The following is a 23,918-nucleotide window of genomic DNA, read 5'->3' as shown; positions in this document are numbered from 1 at the left end:
GTGCTGGAGAAGGAAAACCTAATAGAAAAAGGAGAGAATGCACAGAAAGAGGCTGAAGAACACATGTTTTAAAAATTTTAAGATACGTGTGCCAGTAATCATTTTCAACCTTAGAAAAATGGGGTTAACTTTTTGATGACTAGTGAAGCAAAAGCAGACAAGTGTTTGGGAAGTGTTAGGACTTCCTACCTGCAAGGGTGAAGTCCAACCTAGTAAATGGATAGAAGAGATCTCTGAGGTCAAACTAATGAAAGATATATCACTTATATAAAAATTGGGATAAACAGTGTAGGTATCAACTATATTTTAATAAATGTCCCTTCTCTCCTTTGATGTATCTCTTAGTACCCTCTAGTGGTGTCAGAGTAACATTTCCTTACATACCTTAGTGTATGTAACTGGGATCGACTTTTTCAAGCTACATGTCTATATACTTAATCTATGAGGTAATTAGACAACGATCCTCCAAGTTACATCATAAATACAATTTCAACCTCATAGCTTCTATTTAAGATACTAAATTGGAAGGAAAGGCCATTATTTTTCATTTCCTGAGACTGAGCAGTTACAATTCTTATGTTTCTCCTATCTACAGTTGTCTTAAGAAGAAACTATTTAAATGTGTTGGCAAACTGTGGCATAGGCATTGTATCTCATTTGAATTAACCATTACATATTTTTGAAGATTTTTGTTCACCTGTAAAAAACCATTCTAAAGCTATGCTTGAAAAAGTGACAAATATGGGTAATCAACAAACTGGTTTGTGCAGGGGATGTTTTGAATTTTCCTGTCCTTAGTATATTAGTTTGTCTTCTAATTTTTCTTTTTGGAAATCTGATCAAAATGTCTTTTCTGTTTGAAGAAAATGGCAGAGAAGAGTATACAAGAGGACCAGTAATTATAAATAAAACCGAAAAATATAAATACCAATAATTTTCAAAGAAGGCATCTAATTACAATGTGGAATAGATGGTCAGAGGTGTGCTTTCCACACTATTCTATTAAGAATTCCTATAAAGAGGATTCTTACTCAAGGGTCTAGGAGTTAAACCTGGAGAAGATTACCTTTTACTCTCAGATTTTTGTGACATACAGAAAGGATCATTTTTTTCAGAAAGACTGTTTAGATTATAAAAATAATTACGTATTCTCATTGTAGAAATTTTGAAAAATAAGAAAGCACCAGTCTCCATAGTTATAACACTTAAATTTATTTCCTTCCAATCCTCTTTTCCATGTATTTTGTACTTTAGATCATATTCCATATTAAAATTTTTAATGAACTCTATTTTTTAACAAGCATTTTCCCATCCTGTTTATGATCTAATAATCTATGCTAGGTATGTATCATAATTCATTTTTTGTGTTATTATTGTTGGTCACTTCAATCACAGCAATCATGTTAATTATCGATGTTTCAAAATTGTTTTTTCTATAATTTTATATTATACAAAGTTTAAACAAATCTATTTTTTGTGATAGTGAATTAGCATAAATCGGCTCACTAAAGATATAAATAACTTGTGAATGTATGGTTTTTTCATATATCCAAGTGATTTTGTGTAAAATACTGCAGTTCTGTATTCATATGCTTCCTTTTGAAGTCTAGTCACTTTTCAAATGACCTACATCAATTGTCTTAAAGTCATAGCCCAGTGAATAACATGATGAGAAATGAAAAGTGGGGTTTGGGTTTTGGAAAGTGCCCTCAGCCCCAATTAGGTCATTTCCATAGTGAATCTTGGTAAAACACCGTTCTTCACATCCTTATTCAGAATGCATGTTGGTTTATTGGTGACAGTAGCATGCCTGATTTTCTTCTCATTCCAACCACAGACCCTCTAACAAGACTGTGCTACTTGTCACACTCGAGGCCCCAGTCATCTTACATTGGGCCACGTGGACTCATCTATAATAGCATAAGTTTTAACCAGTGTTTACTATGTGGTGACAAGATAATAACCCAACGTAGTATTGTTATAGATATGTTGTTTCTTATTTATTCTCAAGTGACTTCACTAGGAACAACAGTAATAATGACGGTAATAATGGCTTTTATTGAGCACATGCAATGTGCCCATCCCTAGACTACATGCATTATTTAAGTGATCTCCTTTGAACCTGACACTCTGAAGTTGGTGCTCTGATTATTCCCACTTACATGAAAAGTGAGGTGTAGAAAGTTTGAGTAACTTGCCCATGTGTTACAGGGTGAAGAAAGGTCAGCAAGATTTGTATCCATACTGTCTCCGAGCCAGGGCATCTAACCACCCCCAGTACTGTGCCGCCCCCTGCTTTCCCCGCCCCTACCATTGTACCTCATTGAAAACAGACTGTCTTAAGGGAGTAATTCGTCTCAGGAGGCCACCATTGACTTCTCAGGTCTTTTTGGTAATCAGGCCCATTTTGATGGCCTTTACTCACTGTGGACTCCTGTGACCCTGCTTCTGCCACAGTGTGTGTCTGAGTGAGGGGAGGGCACAGGGCTAATCTCACACTTTATAGAAGAGCAAGTCTCAAGCAGGAAGTAGTAGGAGTGAAAGGGAAGAATTTCTCAGACAAGATTTGGAAGAAGATTCTGTTTTACCAGTATAAATAAAATATGCTCATGTTGAAACTGGCAAATTAAGAGTAAGTCACACCCAGAAGTTTCGCTTTGATCAGAAGTGGTAGATCTCTTGAAACCTAATGAGAAATTTGGAGGAGGCTGAACATAGTTGTTGGAACTTGAATTTGGCCTGCTAATGAATAGAAAGCTACAATATATTTCTTATCAGAAGAAATCACAGGATGATTAAAGGTCCATCATCTAAACAAACAGGAATAGATAGAAAATCATTGGAGGACCCTCTTGGTAGTTGAGAAGAACTGATAATCTTACAACTTCCAGTGTGGCCTTTTTCTCAGTTCTTACCCACTCCAGTTCATCTTAGAAGTTGTTTCACTAGGAATTTTTGATGACCTTGGGTGGGACTAAGTGGTGAATTACAAAGTACAAATGAATTTTTACTTTATTTTAGAGGTCACCTTTTGCTTTCTAGTTTCATACCTGGCAATAAGCTAATCAGGAAACACAAAGTAACAGTTTGCAAGTAGCAATGACATCTTTGTTTATGTCTGTTTTTCTCTCCACTATTTTATTTATTTTTAAAGAAATCAATGAATGTACTGTGAACCCTGATATCTGTGGAGCAGGACACTGCATTAACCTGCCAGTGAGGTATACCTGTATATGCTACGAGGGCTACAAGTTCAATGAGCAGCAGAGGAAATGTGTTGGTAAGAGACGCTTTTGATAGAAGAAATTATTAGGTTTCAAATATTTGCACATTAAATATTTTTCTTTAATTATCATGGGAAAATAGTATGTTGAATTTTAAAAAATTTTACCCCTGTGCTAAGGGACCCCAGAAAGAGGTTTGCTAAACTCCTGGGGTAAATGCTCTTACCTCTTGGCTCAGTGATCCCTCCCTTGCCAAGTGTAATATAATTACATAAAGGTGAAAGAATTTTCAAAGAGTTTTTAAGAATAATAAATAAAATAAGAGCCCTAGAGATAGCTACCTACATACATGTACTTAACAAAATCAAATTAATAATAATATGTGCTGCAATAAAGAATTCTATTCATCTGTGTGCATAAAATCTGATTTCCAAAAGGGATTTCTAAGTTGAAAATCCATATATGCTGACACAAACCTATTAATGAATTTGTAAGTTAGGGATCTCATATATGGTTCTTTGGAAAAAAATGTATCTCAGAAAAAGGCTTAATGGCTTTCAATAAATCATCTTAATGTGTTAACACTAAATTTCTTTGTTTTAGAAAAAGAAAATTGAGCAGTAAGAGTTACAAGGCAAATACAAAGCAATAAAGACATAAACCTAATTAATACTACTTTAATATGCTAAATGCTGTTATGCGAGATGTATAACTTGTAATTCAGTTTTGTGCATATATATACATACATATACATATATATATAAGGGGGGGTTGCAAAGGGATCATGTGTCTGCTCCATAATATGGCTATTTGTCTTAAATGTGCATATATTATATATATTATGTTTAGAACTCTAAAATATAAAGTTGAAAAGGGCAGCTGAGGTGATCTCATCTAGCTGCCCCCATGCACACAGTGCAAGAGTCCCTTTCATGGCATTCCTAACCCCCTGCTGAGCCGGCCTGGCATTAGTTGCACAGCAAATTCCAGTGCTTGGAGGACTCCATTTATCAGGCAGGGCCTTTTGTGTTGACCTGAAATCTCTCTCTCTGAAACACCCATGCCATGGCTGGAGTTTTAGCTTTTGAAGCAATATGCCGTGTGTTCCCTTTTCCCAGTAACTGGCCTTCAAATGTTAGAACAGTACAGTCATGCCTCCTTTTACTGTTTTCCTCAGCTGTAAAGGTTTGGTAGACATGGAACAGTATGTTGGCATTTTACAAACAGGGAGGCTAAGAAATTCATGCTATACTACGCTAATTCTTCTACTATATTTTTGTTAACAGATATCGATGAATGCACTCAGGTCCAACACCTCTGCTCCCAGGGTCGCTGTGAAAACACTGAGGGGAGTTTCTTGTGTATTTGCCCAGCCGGATTTATGGCCAGCAAGGAGGGCACTAACTGCATAGGTAATGGCAGTGTTCTTCCTGATGCAAAAATTCCCAGGTCTGGGCTTTCAGTTCCCTTGATATCCCATCAGTCCAATGCTTTTTCAGACCACCCAGAATTTATTATTAAATCACCTGTGATGACATAGTAATGTGCTACACACTGGAAGATGTAAAAATGGAATTTTTTTCTCCAACACTTTTGAATGAAAAGTCAAATGTGTGCAAAGAGCAGAGGCGTTAAATGTTTCTCTTGGATCCTACATAAAACCATTTTGAAGCACATCGAACAAATCAAAGAGACCATAGTAGGAATCAAGTTACTTCATTCTCAAATTCGAACTGACCTGGGAGATGGGAGAAGTTTGTAGTTGTATTTTGGGAAATAAAACCTGACTGTGTTTTCTGCTTCTTGCAGATGTTGATGAGTGCCTGCGGCCAGACGTGTGTGCAGAAGGGCGCTGCATCAATACAGTGGGGGCCTTCCGGTGCGAATACTGCGACAGTGGGCACCGCATGACCCCGGACGGCCACTGCGAGGGTGAGGCTGCTCAGAGAGCAGGGAGGCTGTGCCACCCCTAAGTGCTGAGTGTATGTGTCCATGACATGCAGGGCTGGGCCCAGAACCTGGGGCTGGTAGGCATCTAGCCTCATATTTTACTTTCCTCTACAGCCTGTGCAGAACACCGGCTCATCCCAGTGCCTCCTGCCTCTGGATTCACAGCCTCTTTGCTCACTTCTGTGGCTTTTTTGGGATTGTTTTCCATCTTCATGTTACGATCCACTTCAGTATCTGCCTTCCCTGGTATTTGGAGTGAAATCACTTTCAACAATTAACTGCAAAGTATCTCAGTACAAACCCAGGCTTAATTACCATGTCTAGATCGTTCATCTGGCGACATGGTGCAGGTGTTACCAGTGTTGATTTTTTGTTTTCCACCTCTTTTCCCTGTTACCCTTATTTCTCTCAACTACTTTCACATGTGTTCTGAGTCTTGCTTGGAGAACCTCTACAGAAGCCATGTGTGAGCAACTTGAGATCAGGTTCCATCTGTGAGAGATAAAGTTTTGTTCTTAACGACCCCAGCAATGAGTTTGCTCTCATTTTAAAGATGTTTTGGCAAGCTTTTATAGTAAGGCCTAAAATGTTGAACCATTTGAACATTTCTGCTCATTCGTGTCCCAAGTTACATGAGCTCTTTTTGAAACCACTGTGGTTACTTTTGAAATAATTGTCATGAAGAAATATGTTGCACTTGTGCTTAAATGCTGCCATGTAAATGTGAGGGCAGAAAGCAGGGGTCTCTGAGTGAGGTTTTGAGGCCCCTGATGTCAGGATGGGGCTGGTTCCGTAGGGCCCTGTGCCTGGCTGCCTGAAGGTTTTCTGATATGGTTGGGCTTCCAGAGCTGGAGGGAGATAGGCTAGTTGGGGCTGGCTGCTCTCAGCTATACCTTGGCTTCTGCTTGTTGGTTTTCTTCACAGTTTTGATGGTCCAGGCCTGAAGGGAGAGCAAATCAGACATTTTTGGCAGCCTGCATCTATCTCTCCTGCTGTCTTCCTGCCTTAGCCCCTTGGGTTTTAATCTAGAGAGAGGTGGGAGCATTTGTTACTGGATCTCTAGTCACCTTGGATCAGAACAGAGCTATGAAGTCCATGACAGCTGAGGACCATGGGATGGGGAAGTCCTCTTATAGGGGCCTCTCCCTGTGCTCTGGGAGGTAGCATGGGAACAGGAGAGAGAAAGGACTTATGCCATCCGCCCCCCCCACACACACTTAGTAGCTGTCAGGCTTTGTTGAGTCAGTGACAGCCCCTTGAAACTTAGTTGATCCCCTGTAAAGTGGGAACCACGAAGTTAGTTTTCAGGGTTGTCATGAAAATAAATGCATGTTGCACTATTTTGTATGGTACCTATCACCTTGTTGATTGTCAAGAATTGTTAGTTTCTTTGAACCTCCCCCTTCTCTGACTCCTGTTTTTTTAGAGATCCTCGCAGGACATCTACAGTTATAGGAGTGTTTTTAAAAAGGTGGAGGTGTGGGTTTATCTGAGAAACATTTATGTGCAGAGCAACACTCCCCAAAGAGGTTAAATACTGATCCTTAAGTTCTACATACAGTCTCAGGATGGGAAGGCATTTAAATAACTGTAGCATGAAGATGGAAAGTGAAAAGGAGTAGAAAAGAAATCTGAAAATGATGAAAGTGAATGAAAAGCAGTTAGGAGACTGTTCAGTAATATTCACTGTATGGGAATTATTTAACAAAATATTACCTGGGTTCCCTGAGTAAATAATATATAATTCTATCCCCATGAAAAGGCTTGAAAAGAAGGAGCCAAATAGCATGGCTGTTTTCTAATTCTGTCATGGAACAGAACCAAAGGTCCCCAGGCTTCTGGCTCATCAAAGATTTTCTCAGCTGCCACTAACAAAGTTGCTTTCAAAGAGTGTCAGTCTCCAAGGAGCCTACTGTAGTTAATGCCATGATCTCATGTGTCCTTACCTTATTCTGTTGTGGTACTACCAGGTGGGTAGCCCCGGATTTGTAGATGAGGAAGCAAGCAAGCAGAGGTGAGAGGAATTCGGGGATGTCGTCCTGTATTGCTCAGCCTTGCACCAGCCTATCTCAGCGACCTTCCTTCTCTGATTTAGCAGTTGTAGTTCTAGTAAAAAAAAAAATCCCTTTCAGAAAAGAATGTAATTCTGTTTGCAAAATGAAACTGGCAAGCATCATCTTTTTGTGGAACAAGAAGTCCCAGAACATCCGACTTAAAAAAAGAAAAAGAAAGAAAGAAAAAACAAAACAACGTGTGTCATTGTTTTTTGGCAAGGATTTTTGGCTGAGGGGGAAAAAATTATAACACTGACCTGGTGGTTATTCTATCACAATCTTCTTCAACTTTTTTTACTTTAAGTATCTTGCACACTTATCTCATTACATATTTCTTTCACTTCTCAGTTTATGTCCTGAAAAATCTGTTTATATTTTGGTCAGACGAGAATAATATTATGATTAGATGTTCCATATACATTTAATGTTGGGACACTTAGACATTAAATCCACTCACTTGAATTCAAAATCCAACTCCAGAAACACACTTATTTCAAGTGGGGCTGGTACCCAAGGTGTTACCACTCGTTTTAATTAATGGTGATTAATGTTGAACCATCTCCTATATCCTACTTTCCCTTCATTCTTAAAAATGCCTAACACTATTGTAGTAGTTATTTCTGCCACAGTCGAAGCCATATTTAAGGTATTTTTTTGTCCTAACATTGAAAAGAACAATGATTAATAATTTTGATTAGCTGTGAATGTGAAAAATAAGGTGTATTTTCACCATAAAACATTACCATATGGTTATAGCACCATGTTTTCTGAAAAATCTTGGAAGTATTTGATGAGTTCCTTCTTTCCTCATGTTCTTTTACCACCTCCAAGTAATTCCTCTCCTATGAAAGGGTTTAAATTATTCAAACCCAGGATGCTCTTGGGCCTATGAAGCCAAAGCAAGGATTTGCCCAGAGCATCCAGTGTCTGCAGAGAGAACCTCTAGCTGGTAGATGTGTGACTTCCTCACTCTCATCCCCATTCCTTGCATTTCTTCCTGGCCGGCTGTGTTATTACTTGAAAGGTTCAATGTCCAGAGGAACTGCCAGCTCTCAGAGTGGAGAGGTTTGGCCCTACCAGTTGGAGAATTGAGGTCAAGTTCTTCTTTCAGATGTGTGTAAATATTTTAATCCAGGTGTACCTGGTTGTGCATTATTGCTGTGTGTTTAGGTGTAGGACCCAGTGTTTCCCTTAGCCAGTTACTGTTTCCTCCCCAAAATGTAGATATAGTACAACTTTTTCCCCTTTATCACTAAAGCAAGTTTTCACTTTAGTATTCTGATAAGATGTTTGTGACCCTGCTTTTTGACTTTTCAGATATTGATGAGTGTTTGACTCCAAGTACCTGTCCAGATGAGCAGTGTGTGAATTCCCCCGGATCTTACCAGTGCGTTCCCTGCACCGAAGGGTTCCGAGGCTGGAACGGGCAGTGTCTTGGTAGGTACTAGAGTGTTCCTTTCATAGTTTTGTTTATTCCGTCCAACCCGTTATCTCACAGAGCGCTATAATGCCAAGGAAGCCCTCTTTCAAAATGAAAAAAAAAAAAAAAAAACAGTGGGGGGGCGGGGGAATGTAGTGAATGTCATTCTGAGAAAACTTCTAAGGAAAGTTCTAAGTAACTTTTAACCATAGAGAAAGTAAGAAAATGATTTGGCATGAAGAATGTCAGATTTTACACTGGATAAATAATTCTGATTGAAACAAATTGTTATCCCTGATGTGATGAATTAGCAACATCAACTAAAACAATGAGCACCACAGGGAAAGCAAAATGCTTAAAAAGAGAGAAAAGGCATAAAAAGCAGCAACCAGAGGCTAATAGAATAAGAAGACATACAACCACAGACTTGCAGCAGAAGGAGCAAACGTAAAAAAGAAAAATGTAATGGACTGCCTATGCCCCTTATATTCATTCATTTACTCATTTAAGTATTTCATAACTACTTAGTCCTACTTTAGGCAGTGAAGAAGATAAGTGTTAAGTTTGCTTTGCTTCTAATTAGCTGTGTTCTAGTTAGTATCCCCCATAGCAGTTTTCCTTAGTATTTCTGTCTATGGATCTTTTTCTTAAAAGCTGAATTCTTTGCCACTCCATGCCAGGCTGACATGGTGAGTTAAGCTTTTTATTTCCTCCTTCCTTCTTTCCTTTCTTCCATAAATGCTGAAGAGCTTACTCTATATACCCAGAGTGGTACTGAGTGCTGGGATGCATGGAGGGACAAAGTGCCTTTCTCATGCGACTTGCCTTCTGGTGGGAGGCTGGTAGTCATCCAGACATCTCGTAAATGAATGCAAATGCACAGATGAGGCAAGTGGTAGGAAGGAGGATTCTGTGATGCTATAAGAGCATATGATAGAATGAGTTGTGTCTAGGAACATTCTAGTGTTGAGGTTTAACTGGGGATGGGATGGAGATCATTTTGGGCAAAAGAATCCACATATGCATCAGGCTTGTGGAAGGAAGAAGCAGGTCATGTTCCAGAAGCTGAATGGCTCGTGTAGGCAAAGGACGGAGAATAAGGGAAAGTTTGCTGTGAGGTGCAAAGCCATGCCAGACCTTCGTGGTCCCTTAAAATGTTGGTCGTTGGTCTTAACATCTCTGGGAAGACATTTGGGTGTTTTAGAGGGGGTGCATAAGTAGACTTGGCAGAAGCACTCCCATTTCAAAACCTTGGACTCATCGCCAGGCAGCATGAACTAAGCCTCTGTACCTGGTGCAGGTGGCCGCCTGCCCACAACCTCAGGCCTACCCCCCAACAGTCTCTATCCATGGAATTGTGAGATGTTGATCTTTGGAGAGAAGAAAAGATTTTTGTTCATTAATTTCTTATTTGATAAGTATTTGTTTATATAATCAGTGCTGGTCAGAAAGTGCATTTGGTTTTCATTTTCCCGTTTGGCATAAATTTCATAGTTGCCTATCAAGATTCCATTTGTGTTCTCAATTTCTTATACTGATGCATATTATAATCCTAGAGCTAAATAATCTTAAATAACTAAAATTCACAACAGTGATATAAACACAGCCGTGATTCATGAATTTGCTAATGAACTGTGACTGACCAAATTGGCAGGTGATTGCTCTTCAATATAAACGCATTTATCTAGATTGGGCAATTGTAATAAATGAGTTATTATACCTCAATGTATGCATCAATCTGTGACCACTTTGCTGCAGTTTAATGTCTCATTTAAAAGTAATTTATCTTTGCCAACCAGATTAGTAGAATCATAAGCAGAAATATTAGATCACTATGTTACTCAACTAGTCACACACTTGGCCGCTTGTTCCAAATAATTACTTTCATTTTGTATTGCTATGGTCATGCTTTTCCTATTAAAAGTAGACAGTGTACTTTTATTTTTCTGCTTTGGGTAACATTTTAGGCTCTATGTATATCTGTTGATTAAGCTTCTCTGTGATATAATCGCAGTTCATCCATTGCTCATATTGGTCTTGTAGCTCTTCTAAATGAGGCTTTTGCATATGATACCCAAATGGGTTTTCCATCTGAATATTTTATGGTAACAGAGCTTTCAAGTGTTGAAAAGTTGGGTGTAACAAAAAGTAGATATTGCAACAAGCCTTTCTGCTCATATTGAGCCAATGAATGCATTGGGTTTTTCTGCTAAACTCTTGACAATGCTAATGAGAACCCAACCATAGCTCTTTGTTTTTGCTCCTTTATATATTTTTGTTCTAACCTTTGTACTTCTGGTACTCTAAAGTACTTTTCAGAAGGTGCAGTCCTTAAGTTTATCTTTGAGTATAGCATATCGATGAGACAATGTGATAGATATTTATTTGTTCATTTTACAGTTGAGGGCCTACTGTGACCCAGTCATTTTTCTAGACCTTGGAGAGTGAGAGTGAACAAAATAAATTCCCTCCCCTCGTTGCCCTGATGCTCGAGAGCTGATAACATGCTTACAAATAAACAAGTACAGTATGTGGTTTATCAGACAGGATGAGTGCCATGAAGAAAAAAAAAGGCAGCCTAAGGGAGATAGTGTTAGAGATCATATGGTGGTTAGAGTAGGCCTCAAATGATAATGACTTACAAGGTTTTCCTTGCTAACGTTTGTTTTTGTTTCTAACAGTTATTTGGAACTAGTTGGTGACTTTTTTATATTCTCTTAGTCCAGATAATTTAGGATACACTGATGAGACTTTTTCCCAGTTTTTAATATATGAGAACATGAAACTTTATCGTTGGCAGAAAAGTCCTACACATGGTATTTGCTGATTATCATCTGTAGAGCTGATAATCCCTACCTCATAGAGCTATTCCTATCCATAAATCATAGTATCTTTCTTTTTCTGCCACTCTTATCTCACTCCATATTTTTAAATTATTATAATTAAACTTATACAGTGTTTTATATAATACCACTTGCATTTGGTATTATGCTTATGGGTTTTTTAAAAACCATCTGTATGTTGACTTGGCTCTCTTTTCTGTTAAGCGGGTTCATTAAGAATTGAGAATTGCTTTTTTGACCCTTATGTTCTGCAGGGATTTGATGCCAGTTGCATTTTCTGTTTCTTCCACTGACTACATAGTGAACTTGCTGAAACTGTTAATGGCCCCTTTGTATTCATGCTGTATAAGCTGGATCTTACTGATTGATGCTTCTCAGTGATTTATGACATAAAATAGATATTGTTCTGGGCAGAAACAGGTAACATGTTAGCAGGTGTTGTCTGGGGGACCACACTTTTTCCTAGGGTTGAGTTCAGGGCATACTGTCCTTTGTTATGGTTTACTATCCACTTTCAAAATACCCACATCCCTTAATGCTTTCTGGCAGCTTTTGTTGGCTCTTCTGTTAATGTAGCTGCTGCTTTCGAGTTGTAGATTTTGGTGCTCTCTGGAGACCCCCTCTCATCGTTCAGCACTGTATTCCTTGGATCTCACATTCAGCCTGGAATTGTTGCCCACTTGATCCTCGCCTCTAGTGACTATTTCATCACCCTGGGTCCTGGCCAGTTCCAACTGGCTGCTTCAACCAGAACCTTTCTTGAGGGGAGCCAGCCTGTCAGGTACTCAATGTACAGGTTTCTCTTGACTCATAAAGAAGTAGCCTGATTCAAACCCAACTAGAGCCATCCTCCACAGGGATTTTCTAACATTTAACCGTTTAAAGGTGCCTTCAGCAACTCCAATATAAAGAGCACATTTCCCTGAATTTAGACAGATTTGGATCTATGTGATCTCTCTGAAGTTTGGTTTCAGTCTCTAAAATGGGGATTGAAATAATTGCTTCATAGGGTTTATTGTCCAAATTAAAGCACTTTGTAAGGTGTCTGACACAAGGTGGGGCCCAGTAAATATTATAACCTTTCTTCCCCCAACCCTCTTGCCCTCCCTCTTACCTCCCTTGTCTTTGAAATATAAGACATGCAGTAATAACTGATAGCTGTTAAATTATATGTTGAGTGTCTGTGTGTAGCTGTCTTCGGCTTTCTTTAATAAGCTTAGCTCATATAGTTCTTCACTCTCATTTCAGAGGAGCTTTCTCTTCATTTAAGTAACTTAAATCCTACATTTGCAACTTCTGAGCATTTTTGTTTAGCTGGAACATACTTCTTGAGGATCTTAATGCTTCTCTTGTAGGGTCACCGATCATGCCTAACAAATGTTTCAGCTTCTGCAATACTGCCATTTCTTTTCTTGAACTTCATTTTCTTTGCTCACCTTCATAGGACACAATGTCAGCTGGTGGTGTATGGAGCTAGCCCTTTTTGGGTTTCTTGTCTTGCTTTATGGTTGAGTCTGTGACAGACCATGTGACCCAACAAGACAAATTTCTGAGATTTTTATCAGTGTAATCCTTCTTTGTCAGCTCATAAATTAGTTAATGATGACTTTGTGACTCCCCTGTAAGTTTTCTAAATGTAATAGGTCTTAAGGCATTGGAAGACCTTTGTATCACTCATCCACTTGACAACTGGTTAGCCACAGTCTTAACCAAAGCCAGGCACAGAGGGCTCTCAGGATACACACGGAAAGCTCATTTCTCTAGGAGTTCTTTTCACAGTAGGATTTGTTTTCATATTTTAAGAATCATTATTGACCTTTATGGAGTATGTGGATATTCGTAGAGTTATCTGAAATAGAAGAGTTTCTTCTTCCTTCTATTTATTTTATAGAAGGGGGCAGTGGAGCTGAAGGCCTACCTTTTATGGATATTTTTAAATGTGCAAATGTGCAAACATGAGCCTTACCTCTAAATCATCATATGCTAAGAAGTCATCCTATCAGTCCATATGTTACTGAGCACCTAACTGAAAAGAAAAAGTTGTAAAAAACAGCAAGCAAAACAGAAGAATGGTGCTTATCAGGGGCTGGAGGTTACGGGAACTGGGGAATGTTTGAGGCTACAGACTTGGAGCTACTAGGTAATAAGTCCTGGAGATCTGCACGCACAGCGATGGTGGTCAGCAGTACTACATTACAAACTTCAAAGTTGCTAAGGGACTAGATCTTAATTGTTCTCACCACAGAAAAGAAAGAGTTGACCCTTGAACAACATGGGCTTGGACTGTATGGGTTCACTTATTGAAGATGTTTTGCAATAAATATTTTGGAAAAATTTTTGGAGATTTGTGACAATTTGGAAAAACATTTCTCTTGCTTTTTCTTTATTGTAAGAATACAGTATATAGTACATATACAAAATATGTCTTCCTTGACTCTATATTATCTGTAAGGTTTCTCAATCAACAGCAGGCTTCCCAATCAACAGCACTAGTTAAGTTTCGGAGGAGTCAAAAGTTATATGTGGATTTTCAACTCTGTCAGGGGTTTAGCGTCCCTAACCCCCATGTTGTTCAAGGGTCAACTGTAACTTTGTGACATAATAGGGGTATTAGCTAATGCTATTGTGTTCATCATTTTATAATATGTAAGTATATCAAATCATCACTTATATGTCAATTATATCACAGTAAAAAACAAAAAACTAGTTTTGAAGGCAGGAAACATGCCTCTGTGGGAAGACTATTTTAATAACAAAAACTTCTCTTTATATACTTTACAAAGGACTTTGGCCTCATTGTTTCATTTGATCCTCATGTCAATCATCCTTATAGTACAAGTACAGAAATTGATTCCCAAATAGGTTAATGGGCTTGCGCAAGGTCATAGGTTTTAAATGGCTGAGTCAGAACGTGATCCCCAGTGTTTATCTCCAAAGCTAGTGTTTTGTCTCCAAAGCTACCCAAAGATAGCTGTATTATGTTGTCTATTTCTCATGTACACCCAAGAAAATTAGAAAACAAAACAGTATAAGTAAGAAATAAGGAAAATAAAAGTTAATAGAAAGGAGAGATCCATATGGGCTAGAATCATTCCTTCAAAGCAGCAATAATAATGGCTCAGGGGTTCTGGATTCTGAGAAGGCAGGCCTCTTACCCCACTGATAGTCTCAGTTCAATTTTGCTGAAAGACAAAATGTTCTTTTGGAAAGGTGAGGTAGGAAGCCAGTGATTTGCTGGGATTCATAGATTGATTTCCTGAGCTCATCTTTGGCTCCTTCTCTGGGATGTGCATAGCATTGGCTGTCTACCAACTCTGAAAAGTAGTGATGAGTCTTTGAGGAATGTGTAACATATTTTTGTAGGCAGCTCTGCTACTACATATTTTAACTTGGTCAGAATTGATGGAGGGGGCGCGAGATCCAGAGGATTTACTATACCTCAAGTGCAGTTGAGGCTGTTTGATCACACTGGCCTGACCAGCATCTGCCTCTCATTTTGCCAGACTTGCTTTTCTGTCAAATTTGTTCTCCTGTCATCTTAAGTATAAAAGACTATGTGTGAAGAATAGTTGAAGGGTAATTGAAGTAATGGCATGTTTGGGGCAAGGAGTAATCAATCCTATATTTTCATGTAGCTGTAGTGATAGAAGAAGATGTTTATTTCCCATATCAATTCATGCTCCCTCATTGAAATCTATATTAGTCACTAAGGAATTAAATGAAGCTGAATAGCCTCAGAAAGATCGCTGGTTCACAGTGTTGACAGATTCATCTCCTTGAAAGTGCAGGAAGTAACACATGTAATCTATCACTGTGGTGCCAATTCTGACCAACCCCAAGGAGCTGATAGGCAGTGGAAGGGGCAGCACAGCCTTGGGCTGACCTGTGAAGTCAGCCACTAATATCTCTTATGATTTAGAGCTCATGCCTACCAGGGAGGAGCTGCAGGCAGTCTGATGTGTTCCCAGAATATCGGAAAGGGAAATTTCAAAAGGTTCTGGACCCAGAGACATTCCATCCCAAGGCAGGGAGAGGATTTGTAGGAGGGATTGCTGGCCACCTGGGAGTCATCTTTGCGAAACTGTGGAGAATGGAAAGTTGCCAGAGAGCTGGAGAGAGATTAATGTCCTGGTTTCCCCGCAAAGAGGAAAGAAGGTGGAGTTTGGGAACTAATGACCACTGAACCTCATGTTAATCTTGACAAAGAACTGTAGACTGTAGGATTCAAATGAGGAGGTGAAACATTTTTAAAAGGAAGTGATGATCACAAGAATCAGCTAGGGTTCAGTAAGGACAAGTCATGCCAGACTGTCCTAACTGCCTCTGATAAGGTTATCAGAGGAGTAGGTCAGGAAATACTTTAGGTGGGTCATATCTGAGTGTCACTAAGGCATTTGTTAGAGTCTCTTAGGCTATTGTAGATGAGAAGGATCAATTTGGACTGGGGGGTAGTAAACCGAGGTGAGCTATCTGCAGAGTGCGGACCCCATGACACCCTGGCAACTTCCTTACTGTAAAAGGTTTAATTAATTCATTGAATAGTAAATACCAAACCATGTCCCAGAATCCCATTGGTAAATTGTGTTTTTGGAGTTTAAGAACCCATTTTTTATGGACACACTGTTTTCCATGCTAAGTTTCCTTTTCAATCTTATGTATATGCGTTGTAAGAATTTGGGTAATATGATTCTTGTATAAGACTGTAATCCTAGAGGAAGATGAATTTTGAGCTCCAATATAGAAAACCAAAGATGTAACCATTTTCCATGGCTGCAGTCTGATATGTTCCCAGACTATCGGAAAGGGCAACTTCAAAAGGTTCCGGACCCAGAGACATTCCATCCCAAGGCAGGGAGATGGTGGAATAAGTAGTGACCACCTGATTTCCCATGGCTTCAAATCCTACAAGGGTTAGAAGTAAGGACTGCGGGCACCAGGCCTTCTGTCAGTATTACTCAAGGCCCCCCAAAATGTGTCCTTAACTAAACTGAAGAACTTGGGAAACCATTAAAGTTTTTTGACATAAAGGAACAGCTGTGTTTTGGATTTATATTTTAGAAAGATTACTGTGCAAGCTGGGTAATGGATTAGAGAGTGCAAGACTTGAAGTAGGAAAGCAAAATGCTCTGGCAGTAACCTTAGTAGTAGTAGAATGAAATAAAGTGGGTATATTTGAGAGATATTTGGAAGTTAAAGTTGGTATTATTTGGCAATAAACTGAATGTAGGAAAAGAGGGAGAGTAAAGAATTTAGAAGGGATGACTCCCAAGTTTCTGACTTGGGTATTTAAATGGGTAATTGTGCCATATATTGACATGGGAGGCAGCATGAAGAGAAGGCAGGGAGAAAGATCATTCTGGGCTGTGAAGACTCAGATATCTATGGGACATCAGTGGATGTGTCCAGTAGACTGAGCAACTACATGCAGGATCTGCAGTGCAGGGGACAGGTCTCATTAAGACAGGTCTTACATAAGACAAAGCTTATTTCATTCCCTTCATATCCACCAAGTGAGGCCCCACTTTGGCCTTCCTTCTATAGAGAGATCATTCTTTTTTTTAATGAGGTTTAATTGACATGTAACATATTTCAGGTGTACAGCGTAATGATTGGATGTTTGTATACATTGCAAAATGATTGCCACAGTAACTAGTGAACATGTCACCATACATAGTTAAAAATTTTTTTCTCTCTTACCAACTTATAAATACGCAATACAGTATTATTAGCTACAGTCACCATGCTGTGTAGACTGACCTTGTAGCTGGAAGTTTGTACCTTCTGGCCCCAGGTAGAAATCCCATTAGTGATAATCTACTAGATAGACATTTCCTTAAGAACATAAGCTCTATTAATGCCATGTACCTTGTTCCATTCAAACCGTTCTATCTACATGTAAGTGATTGACTTGACAGGCGTCTGGGTCTACACAATTATGTCTGTAATAAGTAAAGAAAAGAATAAACACATCAGGCTGCCCTAGACATTTCAAGGCATTCTCCTTCATCATTAATCATGTTAATAGCCTGGCAAAATAGAAGTGTTATAATTTTCTCATGAATGGTAATCTGCAACATCTATTAATTTACTTTAACTGGAGAAAATAGGCTCTTAGAAGTTGATTTTGCTATTATATTCCATAGCCCTATAAATCACATTCCCTGGTGCATAAATAATTAGAGAGAGCAATCCCTGCATTTTTCAACTTAACATTTCTTAATCCAACCCAGATATTAGGTATGACACTTTCACATTGCTGTCTGGAATTTCCATGCCGAGTGTCTAGGCTCATTCTGTGACATGATTTCTTTGGCTCCAGTGTTTTGGCTTCTTTTTTCAAGTTGTTTGTTTTCAGTGTTTACGTAAGTGGACTCCTACAACCAAAGAAAGGATGAACAATGAGTCAGTCTAGAAGTGCTGTTTTTGTTGTCATGGAGGAGGATCAGTTCCCATAATTGGTCATTTTGTGAAAGCAAGGTAGAGCACTTAGGCAGTGCCAGTTGCCTGGCTGACTTCAATATGTATATGGAACTCACGTGCACACATTCACAGACACCCCTTTGCCTTATTTTGGTAATACCTTATTTCTGAATTCCATTGTAAGAAAGAATACAGTTTTAATGAAATGCAGTGAGTGCAGTCTGGACTCTGGACTGCTGAATTAAAACTTCATGTCTTTTGTTAATGTGTTTTGTGATTCTGCCTGTTAATATTAAGAGGGGTGGAAAGCTTTATTGCTTTTATGGTGAGCATTACAAAATTAAATGGGTACGTTCAAGAGCGATTTCCACCTTTTTGTTTGCTTTATGATTAAGATACTTTAAGTTATAGACTGCTATAAAGTTAAGCCTGAATCACGATGCTGTGTGTGTAGTTTTAGTACTTTGTGGATTAAGTTTTTCCTCGTTAAGTTTTTGGTTTTTCATGCTACGTTGTTTGTTTTCTCACTTCAGCAAATGGTGGACTTAGCCACAGGCATTCAAGTGGGGCACAAAACTCAAATTTTTCTTCTTGAATTAACAGTGTTCTAGAAAGAGCTTAATAAATGTTTGTTGAATGAAATCAGTGAACACCTGGATTATTATCTTCGATATGAATGTATGTAGTGTTAGCAAATAGTAAAAGCAAACATAATTCATATATCCTCTCATTGTTTCTATCACTGGACGTACCTTGCCTATGACAGAAACTTACAGTCAAGTTAAAAGGATGATCTTTGGAGTTAGGCTGACTGGATTCAAATCTGAGCCACCATTTAAAATTATGCAACCTTGGACAAGCTATGAACTTTCCTAAGACTCAGTTCCTTCCTCTCTAAAATGGTTAGCTCATATGAATTTTGTTAGGATGTAAAGCCATTAATGCCTTTACCACCTAAGGGCTTGATAAAGACTAGCTATTATTTTATCTACCTCTTCTTCACCCTATACCCTACCTTCAAACTGCCCAATAGGCTTACATTTGTACCCTAGGTTTGTTTTTATAATACTCACTCACTGTTATTTTATAACACTTTATCAGCATTTTTTCACCTTTCTGTTACAACTTTTCTCATGGTTTCTCTGGGTCACGAGTTGTGTCTTTTGTTTCAGCGAACCTTCGCATCCTACTCAACTCATCAGTTCCCTACCTGGTCCTCGATGCATCTTTGAATATTTGGAATATTTTATTTTGTAGGGAATGTTGCTCTAAAACTACCCTGTCTTCCTCCCCATCCCCTAAAACAAGTCTTCCAGTGAATTTATTCATAGAGCATGTTTGGTCCTTCCTTGAATTATTCTGCAGAAAGTCAGTGAAGGTATAGAACCATCCAGAGCTGCTTTTCCTCCTACGGGCTCTCAAATTAAGATAGCTTAAAAAAATCTGCTCCTCTTTTGAAGATCCACTATTTCCATTTCTAACTAAATTCAACCTTATTCATGTTTTTTTTCTTTCTTTATCTTTGTTCTCATCTTCGTCTTTGTTGAATTATGCAACATTCTTCAAGATGTGGATGAATGCCTGGAACCAAAGGTCTGCACAAATGGTACTTGCTCCAACCTTGAGGGCTCCTACATGTGTTCATGTCACAAGGGCCACACCCCGACACCAGACCACAAGCACTGTAAAGGTAAATTCTGTGACCAAATTTCTCATTTTTATTTAAATTGCATTTAAGAATATTTTATAGTACTAGGCTGAGAAAAGGGAACCATGCTACCTGTCATTTACTTTGAGTTACTTGAAGCTCCTTTTGGTTGGCATCCTTGAATATGAACTGCTCGCTGTGATTCAGTACAAATCATATTTATTGACAAAGGAAAATGATATATTTTGAGAGAGCATCTATAAACCACAGATCTATTTTTTTTCTATTTATAAAAACAATGCATGACACTGTGCACATACCCAGACAATTTAATTGTACTTTAGATAAATTATATGCTGTGTGAATTATATCTCCATAAAATTTCTATTAAAAAACAGATTTGATGGAGAAAGTCTAGCAGAAACAGACAGGCAAATATAAAGTAACAAGCTCTCAATCTTATTTATAGACATTTATTTCTCATGGATATTTTATATTGTTAAGCATATGTTCCATGAACAATTTTGTATCTTTTTGTCACCTAATGGTATATTATGAGCATTTTACACATCATTAATAAATAACTCTTTTCAAACATCATTTTTAAAGGCTGTATAATATTCCAGTGTGTTCCTCTATCTCCATTTTTTTGCCCTCTTCTCAGGTGTTGAACAATGACAGTTTTTTTTTACCTTTTCATTCACTATTAATGTTGAAAAGAAAAAATGACATAACCAAAAAAAAATCCACAACAAGCCTCTTTTTAAAAAATAAATATTTGTCTGAATTTTAGGATCATTTGCTTTTTTATAAAGGTAGAGTGATTGGGTAAGCTATCCTCAATGTTTTTAAACTTTTTAATAGGAGAACACTAATTTCTACTTTTTAAGATGTATGCTTTTTCTAATTCTAAAAGGTTTAATATTAATTTTATATGCTTATTTTCTTTAATAATTGCCTGAGCACTTCTAATTATTCAACATTTATTTTACATGTTTGTTAAACATTTATATTTCCTCTTTTATAAATTTATGTTAATATCTATTCCCATTTATCAGGTTTTTAAATTAATGTAAGTGAACGCTTTATATATAATATACATATAAACCTATGTGCATGTGTATACATTACATACCTTTTTCTGGCATGTTGTTGTGAATTGTCCAATGTTTCCCTAATTTGTGTTTTTTAAGAAGTTTCTGTTTCTTTCTGTGGTCACATCTATGGATTGTTTCCTTTTTGCTTTCTTCCACTGCTTTTATACCTAAAAATATGTTCTTTTGAAGGGAGGAAGAGAGGAAGTAAATAAGAGTTTTCTTCTTGCCTGAGTAAGCATCTTAGTGAAAGTGAGTGTTTCTAGAGTGATAATTAATTTTTCTCTATGACAGCAAGGGAGTGAACAGTTACTGTACTCTCCTGTAGGAATCAAAGCATCTCCCACGGCAGTAGGGAATTTGCAGAGAGCTGCATTTAGTGACTTACACCCTTCATACAACAGAATACCAGCCACTCCCAGGGGAGCATGTAAAGTTGGCACATGTCCGTTTGCTCCTGGTTCTTTGTCGCGGGTCTACAGTTTTCCTACTGACTCCTTGTCCAGGCATCTCCTCAGACAAAATTAAATATGAGAATCCTCTGAAAGGTATTTCTTCCCTCGTACATAGGGTTTAATAGTGGTGAAGAGTTCAGCATTAGAATTCATGACCCATCTTTGATTGCTCTATCTAATTTATTGCCATATCTGTCATGTTATCTTTTTTCCTCCCAACCTGCCTGCTGCATTTCATGTGCTTATTCATGAAAACTCTTGCAATCTGTCCTGCACTTCTCATTGCAGATGTACTTGTCAGTACTGCTTTCTTCCACTTGTGTTCTCGGACCATCCAAATTAATGTCTACAGCTGCCCTACAAATATGCTCTGCTTACTTTGACCCAAGCATTTGCTTATGATTATCCTGCCTTGCACACCCATCTTCTTTCTCACCGATTACCTGAATCGGGGCTCTTCCAGTGGACTGCTAGCCAACCTTGGATAAATACGTTCAGATGTCCAGATGGCATGTCATCTCTAACATCTGTGCGTTGGACTCTCTAGAGGGGTAATGCTCAGAGTGAACACATGTTGAATGAATGACTCATTAGCACCTTCTCACTCATGGCCATTGCCATCCCAGTTGAACCTGGTCCTATCTGTCTCCTTGGAACCCCAGAATTCACACCATTAGTTGATGCCTCTCCTAGGAACACTTATATTTTCCAACCCATGTGGCATTCCATGGGGCTGCTGCAGGAGCTTCTCTTCACCCTTCCTTGCCCTCCTCTGGGGTGTATCAAAGAACCAAAAAGGGCCAGGCACCATGTTCAACTGCAGATGTTACTCTGAGGCTGCAAACTCTCAAGGAACTTTTATTCTTTGGAAAAGATGGAAACCTGCAACAGTTCCTATAGATAGTAAAGTCCCAAGTGATGAAGGTTAACATCATCAGTGATGTCCTGTACCCATGACATTATGGGAGGCCTGGGCACTTCATCTCTGTGCTGTTCTTTCCAAAAACCCATACTCCCAGTGTAATGGTGAGAAAAATATCAGGCAAATCCAGACTGGGGATATTCTACAGGATTTTGGCCTGTATCCTCAAGATAGTTAAGGTCTTGAAGTATGAGGAAAGACTGACTAAGGAGACAAGACACCTAAATGCAGTGTGGTTACTGGATTGGATCCTGGAAGAGAAAGAGGACATGAATGGAAAAGCTGGTGAAATCCAAAGAAAGTATAGAATTAAAAAAAAACAAGATGGTATTTCAGTCCTAGCTTGGACCCTGAGCAGCAGTGTGAATTTGGACATTACATTACTTCTATAAACCTTACTTGCTTATTTGCAAAAAGGCAGCAATAGAGTATCTATGAGGGTTGATGTGAGGGTGGCATGAGATAACACAGAGGTAACACATGGAGAATGCAGTAATGCAGGGGCAGACATGACATATTGTAGCTTAAGTTATTCAGCAAATTATAGACATGTACAAAGTGCTGTGACTAATTCTGCTTGCATGCTTCTGGGAAGCTTCACAGAGGTGATGCCATTTGAATTTGGTCTTAAAATATTGGATACAGAGGAGAGAAAAACTTAGCAGGCAGAGGAAGCAACACACGTTAAAGCTCAGAGGTGGGAGAAGGCTGTTATCTCCACTTGCCTTTTAACCTTGCCTCTACTCTGATTCTCTCAGTGTCTTTACATTACAGTAAGGATAGGATCAAGAAAGGTTTCCATCTTATGCTTTAGAAACCTACCTATGCACTAATTGTTTTCCTTTCCCCAAAGCCCTTCCTTTTTATAAGTTACCACAGTTTTTCACAAACCACATCAGCTCACAGTTTTTCCCAGATCATAAATCTGTCCCTCAATATTCTAGCAACTCTGCCAGTCTCACCTTTTCCTAAACATTTTTCAGGTTGTAAATATATTATCTAATGTATTAATTTATTACTTGTGTCTTTGTATCTTTTTTTATCTGTTTCTTTGTATCTCTTTTATCTATACATTTTAGCACGGTATGTCCTAAATTTATAAGTACCTGGAGATGGTCTCTATTTTAACTCTGAGCTGGACTTGTCATAGTTATATGTGCATAAAGTCCTTTAAAGAAATACCTTTTGCAGAGAACAATATTTTCTCTTTATCTCTTAGCACAAAAAAGAGAAGACATTTGTCCTGAATGCCTGTTTTATTAGAAAACTTTCTTTTGTTGTCAGAATTTTGTCCCTTATCAAAAAATACAATTTCTTTTTTTAACTGTAAAAGTAAGCTACCTCTGTTCCTCTTGGTCATTTTAAAGACCCAAAGATCATCTTATTCAAGATAACTAGCTTGCCTCAAGTTATTCCAAATGTGTGTCATTACTTACAATGAATTACTTTTGACAGTCTTCCCAGCATAAATGAGTAGCTTATGTAAGATGTCTGGCATCTCCTGACAGTACTAGGAATGGGGGGGGAGGGTATATTCTTGCTGCAGACATCTTCACATGGGAATGCTTAATTTGTCATCCTCTTTGAGAAAGTCAAAAAGAGTCCAAGGCACTAAAAATGTCAGGCATTATGTGAGATCCAACCAGCTACATAAGCAATTGTTGGGTCCTAAGTTCTTGAACTGGTGTCTCAAGTATTTTATACGATGTGCTGGAAGAAAACAGGGTGTAAGCTGTTCTTTGCTGTTGACCATTCCTAAAGCTGATAGACTTAGAGTGTTGAAAAGGTATGAAATAATTCTTAAAATAAAATTCAATTTGCTTATTTAATTTCTCTATTGGCAGTCAATATTTGGCAGCTAGGATTTATTTATAAATAATAGGAATCA

General features: G+C 38.3%; 1 protein-coding gene across 7 annotated transcripts in view; it reads left to right on the top strand.

Moving 5' to 3' along the window:
• LTBP1 (latent transforming growth factor beta binding protein 1) overlaps positions 1-23,918 on the top strand; it is a 367,875-nt gene that overhangs the window by 258,145 nt on the left and 85,812 nt on the right. For all 7 annotated transcript variants that reach the window (XM_057497285.1, XM_036931602.2, XM_036931601.2 and 4 more), the window contains 5 exons: positions 3,155-3,280; positions 4,511-4,636; positions 5,034-5,156; positions 8,546-8,665; positions 19,479-19,601. In XM_057497285.1, the coding sequence (XP_057353268.1) occupies positions 3,155-3,280; positions 4,511-4,636; positions 5,034-5,156; positions 8,546-8,665; positions 19,479-19,601 (618 nt within the window). The remainder of the gene's footprint in view (positions 1-3,154; positions 3,281-4,510; positions 4,637-5,033; positions 5,157-8,545; positions 8,666-19,478; positions 19,602-23,918) is intronic.

Source organism: Manis pentadactyla, chromosome 2 (genome assembly GCF_030020395.1).
Source record: "Manis pentadactyla isolate mManPen7 chromosome 2, mManPen7.hap1, whole genome shotgun sequence".
In the NCBI taxonomy this organism is placed as follows: Eukaryota; Metazoa; Chordata; class Mammalia; order Pholidota; family Manidae; genus Manis; species Manis pentadactyla.
The sequence above is the reverse complement of the archived record's forward strand: the minus strand, read 5'-3'. Positions and strand labels throughout refer to the sequence as shown.